General features: G+C 38.1%; 2 protein-coding genes and 1 non-coding gene across 4 annotated transcripts in view; 1 reads left to right on the forward strand and 2 right to left on the reverse strand.

The window, feature by feature from the left end:
- Nucleotides 1-5,657, reverse strand: part of LOC107660119 (intraflagellar transport protein 56) — an 11,744-nt gene extending 6,087 nt beyond the window's left edge. The window contains exons 1-11 of one of the 2 annotated variants that reach the window (XM_016449351.1): nt 5,142-5,657; nt 3,912-4,058; nt 3,739-3,831; nt 3,437-3,551; nt 2,259-2,308; nt 2,018-2,163; nt 1,620-1,791; nt 693-870; nt 546-601; nt 231-284; nt 46-109 (exon numbers count right to left, since the gene is read on the reverse strand). In XM_016449351.1, coding sequence (XP_016304837.1) covers nt 46-109; nt 231-284; nt 546-601; nt 693-870; nt 1,620-1,791; nt 2,018-2,163; nt 2,259-2,308; nt 3,437-3,551; nt 3,739-3,831; nt 3,912-4,058; nt 5,142-5,144 — 1,078 coding nt within the window. In that variant the 5' untranslated portion in view covers nt 5,145-5,657. Of the gene's footprint in view, nt 1-45; nt 110-221; nt 285-545; nt 602-692; nt 871-1,619; nt 1,792-2,017; nt 2,164-2,258; nt 2,309-3,436; nt 3,552-3,738; nt 3,832-3,911; nt 4,059-5,141 lie in introns of both variants that reach the window. The other variant, XM_016449350.1, reaches the window with a different exon arrangement.
- A 258-nt stretch (nt 5,658-5,915) lies between these two features.
- On the forward strand, nt 5,916-5,988 carry trnar-ccu (transfer RNA arginine (anticodon CCU)). Its single transcript has one exon. It is a non-coding gene; the product is annotated as a tRNA-Arg (tRNA).
- Nucleotides 5,989-6,712: 724 nt separating this feature from the next.
- Nucleotides 6,713-10,402, reverse strand: LOC107659964 (40S ribosomal protein SA). The gene is made up of 8 exons (XM_016449094.1): nt 10,340-10,402; nt 9,595-9,766; nt 8,560-8,678; nt 8,017-8,262; nt 7,809-7,937; nt 7,215-7,383; nt 7,053-7,088; nt 6,713-6,959 (listed from the first exon to the last, which is right to left on the reverse strand). The coding sequence occupies exons 2-8, from the start codon at nt 9,725-9,727 to the stop codon at nt 6,865-6,867; spliced, it is 927 nt and encodes a 308-aa protein (XP_016304580.1). The 5' UTR covers nt 9,728-9,766; nt 10,340-10,402; the 3' UTR covers nt 6,713-6,864.
- Nucleotides 10,403-12,205: the final 1,803 nt, after the last annotated feature.

A 12,205-nucleotide genomic window follows, 5' to 3' on the forward strand; every position in this document is an offset into this window, starting at 1 on the left:
AACCAGCGCTAATATTGTTATTGTTAGCCCAAACAATGATATTACCGCATTCACTGGCTGAGCCTCCAACCAACTGGAAAAACTGCTGGGCAATTTTTAAATGGTCCCTCTGTAAAAATACACAAACATATAATGAGATAAGAGAACACAGATTTGGGAAACATGCGCAAAGGCTTTGCTGTGTTTGAGAGGAAATACTGCTTAATCTGATTTATATAAACCTCACGAACCGATCCAATATCTTGTCCCAAAGCAGCATTCACCACCCCCTTCAGAATATATTCCTGTGAATGACACCAGAGGATAAAATGTTATCACTGGACCCAAAATGTATTTTAACAATGGATTGGATTATGGAAAATGGTGCCATATGGTGGAAAATATTATTTGATTAGTTTAGAATTGTCAGTCCATTCATATTGTTACTGCCAAGATGACCACAGCCCACACCAGCAGATAAAACACTTTCTAATCAGTTATAACCACTTACCAGTCACTGACAGTAAATAAGTATAAAAAAATAAGCATTAGGGTGGACTAAATACCTGGGGTGTGGTGGGCTCAAGGTCTTTGATGAGTTTGTAGGCCTCCTGAATGTCATCTAAATGAGAGATGGCAAAGTTAATAACAAACCTGATAAGCCAGTCTCACTGTATCTGCTAAAGACAAGAGGCTACGCCTGATCGACATACCTTGTCTGAGATAGTAGATGACCAGATTGAGTCTGGCCTCTGATATGACGTCAATCAGAGGAGGTAAAACCTGCAAGGCCCCCTCACCCCCACGAAACACAACCAGATTGTGCTGAATGAGCTCTTTAGCAAACTGAAATGAGCTTGAAGAGATATCTATCAGGTTCTTCAACTCCGTCTAAAGAGGGACAAAAAAAAAAAGGTTAAAGAACTTAAAACCATCTTCACACACTCATGCATTTTACCTAAATGCATGTAATTTCTTAATAAATGTCCCAGCTGTTATGGTGAACAAATTAGTCTGTTAATGTTTCATCTGATAACATTGTTTTTACATTACATTATCACATTTCATAATATCACATTCATAGTCCAATTTAATCACAAATGGATAAAATAAAGAGCTATGTTATTTTCCTACTGAATATTCTGTTTCACCCAGAAATTGGCATTTTCATTTAGCAAGGACCCATTATATTGATCAAAAATGACAGTAAGGACATTTGCATTGCTACACAAACACAAACACAAACATCCTGATAAAATTTTCCCATAAAAATCTCCATAAAAATATTAAGCGGCACAACTGTTTTCAACATTAATAATAGTAGGACGTTTCTTGAGCAGCAAATCATCATATTAGAATGATTTCTGAAGGATCATGTGACACTGAAGATTGGAGTAATGATACTGAAAATTCAGCTTTGCATCACAGGAATAAATTAAATTTCAAAATATATTTCACACTATTATTGTTTTTACTCTACTTTTGAACAAATAAATGCAGCCTTGGTCAGCATAAGATACTTTAAAAACAATCTTACCTATCCCAAACTTTTAAACAGTAGTGTACAATTCATGTTGTTTTTAGGATCATAATCATCAACTTTCATCTTGTGTATTAGAAAACATAGTAGTATAACTGACCTCAGCAGCTTTGCCATTGTAGAGTCTGAAGTGGTTGCAGGCTTTGAGGTTAAGGGCGACAGTAGAGTCAGGAATACTCTGCAGATATACGGCCAACACTTCCTGTGACACGTCATAGTAATCCAGTTTATAGTAACACAGAGCCACATACACATTCAGGGCAAGAAAGTCTCTGTAGAATTGGAGAGAGACAAATAATTTGTCAATATTTCTGTTGTGCTGTATGAAGAATGTGTTGACTTTACATACAATAAAGACAGAATTAAAAGCAAAAATGTTTAATTAAAATTCTACTTTTTTATATTATTTTATTATTGCACAAATGCATTGTAATGGTACTCAGAGGTTCATATGTTGATGTGATCATGATGCGGTTGGTTTTGTGGGCTCTGAAGCACCTGTTCTGCAGTAAGATGCGTTTGTAGATATCAATGGCCTCTTGGTAATGAGAGCGCATATAGTGAATGGATGCCAAGCTCAGCTGGTCCTCAGTCACGTCCTCCAGGTTCTGATGGAAACCCATCAGCTTCTTTTCATCACTGAACTTCACAGAGAAAAACAAAGCAGATCATGTTATTATCAACTGATGCACTAGCATAATAATGTTAAGTAGGGCATGAAACATTATGAAAAACTCACCTTATGAGCTAAATGAAAGAGTAGGCGATTCTGAAGCTGAGTTTTTGGCCCTGAAAAAGACAGCGTGTTATAATTTTTGGATGATGTGCTACAAAAAAAGTGTATATTTCTAATAAATGCTGTTCTTTTGAACTTTCTATTTATATAAGAATCCTAACAAAATGTAACATGGCTTCTATAAAAATATTATGTAGCACTGCTTTCAACATTGATCATAATAAGAAATGTTATTTAAAGGGGTCATATGATGCGATTTCAAGTTTTCCTTTCTCTTTGGAGTGTTACAAGCTCTTGGTGCATAAAGAAGATCTGTAAAGTTGCAAAGACTAAAGTCTAAAATCCAAAGAGATATTCTTTATAAAAGTTAAGAGTCAACCACGCCTACCTAAAATGGCTCGTTCTAACACGCCCCCACATGTCTACGTCACTATGTGGAAATATTAGCATAATGCCGCCCAAATGTGCACGCAAAGAAAGAAGGCGTGGTTTCAGGAACAGCAGTCGTGTTGATGCAGCCATGTCAGGGAGACGCTGTGTTTCAGTGCGAAAGCAAAAGCACTTTATTTGGTCTTCCGGAAGTAGATCAATTAGGAATCATTGGTTAAGATTTATTTACAACAGAACAGCACAACCCAGATGTTCGAATTTGTGCAACGCATTTTATGGACGACATTTAGACTAGGCATTTTTTGAACCTAGAAGAGTACAAGGCTGGCTGTGCACAAAGGCTATTTCTAAAAAAAAAAAAAAAAAAGGGAAAGCGACTTTGCTATGACAATCTGGCGCTTCTGAATCAGCGACTGGCAGACTGCGCTTGTCAAAGGAGGGGGCTTTGTTGAAAACGATGTGTTTGAGAGAGGCGGGGCATAGAGGACCTACAATAATGTACAGTATTTGAAAAATAATGTGTTTTTTTAACATTAAAGCATGTCAACATATTCTGTTACACCAAATACACAAAATAATGATCTTTAAAATAGCATCATATGACCCCTTTAAGCACCAAATCAGCATATTAGAATGATTTCTGAAGGATAATGTGACAATTATTTAGAATTGTTATATTACTGATTTTACTGTATTTTTGATTAAAAAATAAATAAATACAGCCTTGGTGAGCATGAGAGACTTCTTTCAAAAACATCTTACAGAACAGTGTATAGTATGTGAAGACAAACCTTTTAATGCCGCCTCCTCGGCCTCTTTATAAAGCCCCAGGAAAAAGAGCAAACAGCCCAGATATACCCAAACTTCCACTGGACACTCCGGCCTCAAAGTGAGAGCTTTGTACTCCTGAATATATGCAACAGGTACGAATTTTTCATGTTACATACAACAAATAACAAACAAATTTCAAATGACAATCAGCCATAATGTTCCACACCCTGGCTCTTTAAAGGTGATTTATTCCCTGACCAAGCATAAACTGACTGGATCCAACATCCTGGTGTCTGCAGAATCTAACATCTCTTTTACTAACCTCCATTGCTCTCTTGTGGTCTCCCAAATGAAAGGCGCAGAAGCCAATCCAAAGGTCTACATGCTCCACTGACAGCCCACCATTACGCTGAAACTGCCATCATAGAGTTTGAAGTAAGTTCATGCAAATATCATAGAGATGTAATCGTAGGTCTCATGTGTTTGTTTCTGTACCTCTAATAGGGTCAGGGCTCCCAGATAGTCTCTTTGGTTTAGATAATCCTCAAGTCTTGGAATCTTTTTCGCTTTATTTTTCCTTTTCTTCTCATTAGAGCTGGTGGATGCTTCACCACCCACTGCTGGTTTCATCCGAGACAAGAGCTTCAGAACAGAAACAAGAGTTTGCTGCTATCAGTATGTACAATAGTTCAGATAACTTCTATTATTTAATTATAAGTACATGTACATACATATTTACTCTGGTTTGTAATTATTCATGGACATATCTTTTCATTTTTCATCCTCTCATTTAGAACACTCAACACTCTTTTTATTTGATCCTAAGCATATATATTGTGCACATGTTTTATCATTGGCTATTATATAAGCATCATTGCTCCAGTCTTCAGTGTCACATGATTCTAATATGCTGATATGCTGCTCAAGAAACATTTTTATCAATGTTGAAAACAGCCGTGCTGATTCATATTTTCATGGAAACTGTGATACTTTTTGTTCAGGATTCTTTGATGAACAGAAAGTGCAAAAGAACAGCATTTATTTGAAATTGAAATATAATTCTTTTGTAACATTATCAACGTCGTCTTTACTGTCACTTTTGATCAGTTCAATGCATCGTTGCTCAATGAAAGTATAAATTTATTAGTCTTACTGACCCCAAACTGTTTACAGTAGTGTATAGTATATTTTATTTTATTTGTTTACTTACTGTATTTTTGTTTTGCATTGTATTTACATTTTATTTCCTGTTGGCTCTTACAAGGACTTTTCCGGTGACTGTGATATTTACTGCTGTAATGTCTTCATTTCTCAGGAGATCATTAAAGTACTATCTTTTCCTCTAATGTGCAGCGCTTAGAAGAATTCAAGCTACCCAACTAGGCGAGACCATTGTTGCAGACTATTTGATGCTAAATATTTTTATAGAGAACAAATAGGGAGGTTGACTAATATTAGTAGAGTCTATTTTACATGGTTAGCTAGCTACTACAATAACAAAGGAGCCCTAAAATGAATTTAGTTTCGTTATAATAATTAAAACTAGGAATAAATAAAGCTACAATATATAGCTCAAAAAGTAATACTCATGACACCAGCAAACGTAACAAGTAAAATTTAAAATAAGCACAATTATGCTTGCTTGCTCAGAACATTTTATTATGAACTTAATAACTAACCAAAACCAGTAACGTTAGATAGATACCATATATTGTTGATACTCACCATGGTGATGGCGCTTTACTGTCCACGAACACACAATCCTGAAACTAGCCTAGAGTTAGCCGGCCATTTTACTAGCACTGACCACCATAAAGCCTATGAAAGAAATCACTAGAGCTACAAACAGCATCGATTTTTAGACGTCCGTTAATCCAAGAACGGTAACGTTATTTCTGGAGATGAAGTGAACTAGCCAGATAGCTTAGCTAGCTAGCAAACTTGCTAAGCGACCAAGTTTGGGTGTGCGTACAAGATGTTAATCTGAGCTACGTTTGCTTTTGAACAGAAGCAAAGGATCCTACTTCCTGAATTAAATGAAATTATATATAATAACACAGTGCATGAATAAATGTGCTCGTCATGTTGCGTGTAATGTTCTCTAGCTAATCTCGACTGCCATGTTTGACGGCGCGGCATCACGATGTTGCTAAGCAACCCACTCTTCAACCAGATCAATGACAGAAGACCGCCATGTGATATTATCACTGATCTATAATAGCTCAGTGGATATGATTCATGCTCAGCGCTTTGCCTTGTGTTTTTAATCAAAATATGGTTAAAATATAACAGAAATAAAGGAAATATCTAAAAGTTTGTCCACCGGAAATACATACAAACATAGTTAAGCTGTTTGAGCCCCAGTGGCCTAATGGATAAGGCACTGGCCTCCTAAGCCAAGGATTGTGGGTTCGAGTCCCGGTTAAAATATAACAGAAATAAAGGAAATATCTAAAAGTTTGTCCATCGGAAATACATACAAACAGTTAAGCTGTTTGAGCCCCAGTGGCCTAATGGATAAGGCACTGGCCTCCTAAGCCAAGGATTGTGGGTTCGAGTCCCATCTGGGGTGCAACGATTTCGTTATACCTTAAAAACCAATAATACGACCATTATTTGATCGAGACATATCAGTAATAATGTCCATGCACAAGGCACAACTGGTCATCAACTAATGCTAAAAGAAGCAAATCTGAATCGGGCAGACATTTCAGATTCTAAAACCAGGGTGGATAAAGACATTTAAAACTTTGACATTGACAGAAAATGCAAACATCATTGATAGATGTTTGTTGATTTAAACTCATTCAATTTACATTTGCAGTAAAAAAAAAAAAAGCATTGATTTAATGTTTTAATGCTCAGAAATTTGAATTGGAAAACAGAAATACTGAGATATTCGCTTTTTGATATGCACACATTTGCCAGGTCATGACTTTATGAATGTAACTTTTTAAGGCCTTAATTTGCAGAAGGATTAATTAAGACCTGCAGAAACACTGAAAACCATTTTGATTTCAATAAGGCGGCTCTCTAATCATGCTGAAAACTGTCTAAACATTGTAAATTAAATTTCATTGGTCAAATACTGAATGGCTGCTACACAACACAATGTGTCTACAAACAAGCTTAAAAATATAATACCCATTTAGGGTTTATGGAACACTGCTCAGCTGACTGTACATTATCCCTTCATTAAGGAATTGCATATTTCACACAAGACTTACCATTCTGCATTATTTGGTGTCAAACCTATAAATTTTTTTTTTTTATATAATTTTTATAATTACAGATGCTGAGGTGGACTTAATCATCTCTTCTAGACACTACATTGTTATACAACATAGCCCTAATTGCTTATTCAAAAATCAGCTCAAAAAGAAAATATCGGAAACAAGGTTTTAAACAATCAAGTTTATCGATTGCACAAGCATGGTTAACATTTCTCTTAAGACCAGTCTGCAGTGGTGCCGCCCCACTCTCCGGCCTGAGCAGTGGGAGCAGCAGACCAATCCTCAGTAGCAGGCTGAGCACTCCAGTCCTCTGTTGAAGAGAGAGAAATTCTAAACTACACCAAATGTTACACTTCATTATTTTGCATTATACATTTCATGCTACTAAGCAGGAAACCCTTACCTGCAAACACCTCAGCTGGTGCAGCTTTGGCAGGAGCTAAAGTTCAGAGGAGTTGATTAGTTCACACTAATTTCACACGTTCAGTTGAAAATGATCTAAATTGAATTTCCAAAACTGCACTGTGTATAACGTGGGTAAATAAGTCTACTAGAAGCAGCTTACCCTCAACGCCAGCTGGGAACTGTTGGATGGGCACAGAAGGAACCTGAACACCTTCAGACCAGTCAGCAACCTCAGGCTGGTTGAAGTCGGGCACAGGAGCGGTCCATTCACCCTGGAACTCCTCCTTACCAACAGCCTTCTCAGCTGCAGCCTGCTCTTCCTTCTCAATCTAGAGGTGCAAAGACAATCAGTGGCATAATTAGCACATCTGAACAAGTAAAAGAAGTGATGGCATAAAGTCATATGGAACAGATTTTGAATATTGGTTGGTTGTATTTAAATTAGCCATATCAGCTTCAAGGGCTATTACATGGCAGACACAGATTCATAATTCAACAAATACAAACATTTTATATATTTCAACTTAGGAAAAAAAAAGAATTGTATATTTTCAACTCTATACATTCTTTAAATGTACATATGACAAAAAGTCAAGTCTAGTATGGCCTATACAACACCTTTCTCATGTCTGGATTTAAAAGGGTAGATGCCTATTTTTCCCCCACAGGATTCACAAATGTGAAATTCTCGGACTGATTCTGAATAGGTGGACGACAAGAAAAGTGATCAATACAAGAATATTCTGCATCGTACCTCCTCAGGATCTCTGTAGAAGTACAGATCAGGCATGACCTCCCATGGGTGCTCCCTGGAGATGGTGCCCCTCATCCTCAGCACCTCTCTAGCCAACATCCACCACATCAAACCCACAGAGTGGGGACCCTAAAACACGACATCTAAAACCTTAAAACCACATAGAAAAGACCCCACTCGCATGAAGAGTTTAGTTTCTCATTCATACCTTGTTGTTGCATGGGATGGCAATGTCGACGTATCTCAGAGGGGAGTCTGTGTTGCAGAGGGCAATGGTTGGGATGTTGACGTAAGAGGCTTCAGTCAGCGGCTGGTGGTCAGCGCGAGGATCTGTCACAATCAGGAGGCGAGGCTCCCTGAAAGCAGCCTGAATCTGATTGGTGAAGGTTCCAGGAGTGAAACGACCAGCGAAGGTGGTGGCCCCAGTGGCAGAGGCGAACTTGAGCACAGCTCTCTGACAGGAAAGAATGGTGACCGTTAACATCACTAAGATCACCAACAGTCATGTTAACAAAGAACACATCCTGTGCGAGTGAAGGAGTAAAATATTGTGGCTCAGGTTACTATCAAACCCCAGTCATGGGGCAAAACCCTCATGGTGTTAGCGAAATCCCGGCCAAGTCACTCTTGCACACTTCCGACACCCAAACACCGACAGAAGTGCCAGGTTTTAATAATGTGCCTGGTAAAAAGCTCTTTAGATTTTTAAATTTGCTGCTGTTATTAACTAGTCATGGAGTGTGTCAATCACCTGGCCAGTGTTTCTGGAGGAGATAACGCAAACATCAGCTGGATTCTCGATGGCAACAATGGCACGAGCAGCCAACAGCAGTTTCTCCCAGGTCTTCTTAAGGTTGATGATGTACACGCCTGCAGAAATGCAAACGTCCGATCAGTTATAGTGGTTCCTAAACGGTCACCAAAAAAAAACCTTTGATAAAACTTTCTTGATTTTGATTAAATATTTCCATAAATTAACATTCACGTAAGCATTAACTGATATCAGAGAACCATGAACATGACATGCAGATAAACAATTTCTCTTTATGGATGTATCTTTTGATTGCTTTTAATTTTTATATTTACAACATAAGGTGGCACAATTGTAAAAATTGATTGTCAAACCATGATGAGAAACATTTAATCTCATACCAACTACATTTAACTATCATGTAACAAATTAATATTGTGATTAATTTGTAGTTTTTATATACAAGTAGCAAAACTTGTGTTTCAAACATTAAACCCTCAAGTTTTTATTTTGGTCAGAAATTATTTTTGGTTGACCATGGGTTTATAAATGTTTCTCGTTACACAAGTTTTTCTTCAAAAATGGTAAAAATTGTCAATGTGGATAAAGTGGTCCAGGTTCACGTGTTCCAAAATAATTAACTTTAATGACTGGCTAACTCTTTTCAGACTAACACAAACTGAATGCTGTCAATTCGACTTTTCTTTGCTTTTTTTAAACGAGAGGGGTTCTAATATCATTTTCCATCACACCACAAAAGAAAACTGGCCAACCAATAAGATGCATGCTTTGCCACTTTCTACTCATTGGTCTGAACAAACAAACTACATACACAAAAATCTGACCAATGCTGGTATGAACAGGTACACATCACAGCTTTTTATATTTTATGATTTAATTCAGCTTTTAATGAACTTTCAAACCACCTGCAGTTTCCTCACAAACCCCTGTAAAGTACAGTAAACTACAAAGATTGATAAAGCACCAGAAAGGCATATCGCAGCCAAATCACCCATGTCTTGTTGCACTTCTTACCGTCACTCTTTCTCTTGTAGACGTACTGCTCCATCTGGAAGTCCAGGTTGGTTCCTCCCAGATGGGTTCCTGCTGCCAGGAACTTCAGCACATCCTCCTCCTTCATCTGAAGGACATCCAGACCTCCGGACATCGTGACCCCTTTCCCTGCGTAACGAGTTTAGTGGGAGAGCTGTGAGGAAACACAGGAGCGTACAGGAGGCTTAGTCGAGAAGAAATTATTCAAGGGAAGTCTTTCTGGCTTGAAGGACGACTGTAGCTCAGGTTGCTATCAAACCCCAGTCATAGGACGCATCAGCCCTGCTGGTGTTAGCGAAAACCCGACTGAATCACTTTAGCACACTTCCGACACCTCCACACCGACATCAGTGCGAGGCTTTAACGGTATGCAGTCATCATTAGCATCTACTCTCCCGCTAACTCACTGAGGAAATGTGTAACTTATTTCAACAATCAACTAAAAGAGATATTAAAGGTATGTAGACATTTGATGTCCATCATAATACTCCTCCATGTTAAATATTCTTGAGTGACCACCGCGCGCTACACGGACTGTAGCAGTACACGCGCTTCCTTGCGCGAGATTACACGTTGCGACTCAGGCCTGCATATTTTAAGAGAACTGGCGCAAACTTCAAAAATTAACATGATATTTGATGAATATTGGCAATTATGGCCTTTATTCAAAATAGTGCGACTCAAATAGACGATTAAAAGTCGTCAAAATTATACAATTTCTGCTCACCACGAGACAACGCCGTATGGAGTTCTGCACCTCGCGGCGAAAAGAGGGCGGGATGAGGAAATGACGTCCATTATATACACGGGTGTCCACCAATCACACTAAGAGATTTCTTGCTCTTTGCTTTCCTTCGGTCTTATAAAAATAACATACTACCCCTACTGGTGGAGGATTTCACACGCGAGCGGTCTATACTCACACAGTAGTCGTCAGTTGTTGATATTTTTCTTGATTAGGTGAAATAAAGACGGGTCTCAAAAGGTTCAGATTTAGGTTAAAAGGCTTAAAAGGTTAAAGGTTTAGTGTGCGTGTTTTCAAGGTAAGAGTTAAAATGATTTGCTAATGCATGGACTGTTTTACACTCCATCAACAATATAGCGAGTACAAATCAGGGTCATTATAGTTAAAGGGGTCATATGATGCGATTTCAATTTGTCCTTTCTCTTTGGAGTGTTACAAGCTCTTGGTGCATAAAGAAGATCTGTAAAGTTGCAAAGACTAAAGTCTCAAATCCAAAGAGATATTCTTTATAAAAGTTAAGAGTTAACCACGCCTACCTAAAACGGCTCGTTCTAACACGCCCCCACATGTCTACGTCACTATGTGGGAAGATTTGCATAACGCCGCCCAAATGTTCATGCAAAGAACGAAGGCGTAACTTTTATTCTTGCTGTAGTATTGTTGCTGCTGCCGCCATGTCGTGAAGGCGCTGTGTGCTTCGTTGTGAAAGCGAAACTACTTTGTTTGGTCTTCCAAAAAAGGACGATATCGCTTCGTCATGCCTGGAGCTGATCCGTGCTGGTCGCTGAGGAAAAACTTCAACTTCGCGCTGTGGATCGCCGGATCGGCTTTCACTGTGGACGAAGCGGAGTCCAGCACGGGGTCGTCACATGTGATTGCAGGCATCACAGTATGGTATCATTTCCGTCACACGCTTGAGGAATCCGGCCAATCACAACGCACTGAATAGCTGGCCAATCAGAGCACACCTCGCTTTTTCAGACCGATGAGCTTTGTAAAAATCGACGCGTTTCAAAAAGGCGGGGCATAGAGGAGAAACAATAATGTACAGTATGTGGAAAATGTGTTTTTTGAACCTTAAACCGCATAAACACATTTCATTACACCAAATACACAAAATAATGTTCTTTTTAGCAACATCATATGACCCCTTTAAGTAAAACTAAAAACATACAATATTGTTACTTTAAATAAATAAACATTAACTTAAAATAATAAAATAAAAGTCAACATTCCCCATTTTCATTTAGTGTGGCTTGATAAACTAAAACAACTATAACTAAACCAAAAATGATTTTAAGTTACATATACATATGTAAAAAAAAAAAATATATATATATACTAGTATCTCGATTAAACTAACACTGGTACCAGTAGGCAATGTTAACAAAAAATACATAATAAATAAATAATAAAAATGAAAAACTAAATGATTAAATAAACTCTAAAATTTGAAATATTACATTCTAAATAAGCAAATGACATCATGTCATGCATTGTCTTGTATATTGTTTATTTTGACCATGTAACGTCCATCAAATAGCAGCACAAGTCTAATGTCTGCATTCTGGTTCATGCTGGACATTATTATGATATCATCATTTCCTTAGGGAGCCTAGCTGGGTTTTCATAACTATGCTTGAGTCATTTTGCAGTTAGGTAAATAAAAGCTGACAGGAGACTGATGAGGTCTGATGTGTTATAATTACTGCTCCCCGTTTGATTTGTCACTGCAGTGCTTCTGTCCCTCTAGGTGTCCTCATACCTGACCCCCTTTACACTGTCTGGAGTCATCAGGCTGTCAGGGTTTGTACCGTCAGCAGCACCCAGCAGAGCACAGAATAACAG

Source organism: Sinocyclocheilus anshuiensis, unplaced genomic scaffold, assembly GCF_001515605.1.
Source record: "Sinocyclocheilus anshuiensis isolate Anshui unplaced genomic scaffold, SAMN03320099.WGS_v1.1 scaffold55, whole genome shotgun sequence".
NCBI classification, from domain to species: Eukaryota; Metazoa; Chordata; class Actinopteri; order Cypriniformes; family Cyprinidae; genus Sinocyclocheilus; species Sinocyclocheilus anshuiensis.

Coding starts and splice junctions, on each gene's coding strand:
- LOC107659964 (XM_016449094.1), bottom strand. CDS start 9,727: ATGTCCGGAGGTCTGGATGTCCTTCAGATGAAGGAGGAGGATGTGCTG. Junction 8,263..8,559: donor CCTCCAGAAACACTGGCCAG/GTGATTGACACA, acceptor CTTTCCTGTCAG/AGAGCTGTGCTCAAGTTCGC. Junction 7,089..7,214: donor GTTCCCAGCTGGCGTTGAGG/GTAAGCTGCTTC, acceptor TCTGAACTTTAG/CTCCTGCCAAAGCTGCACCA.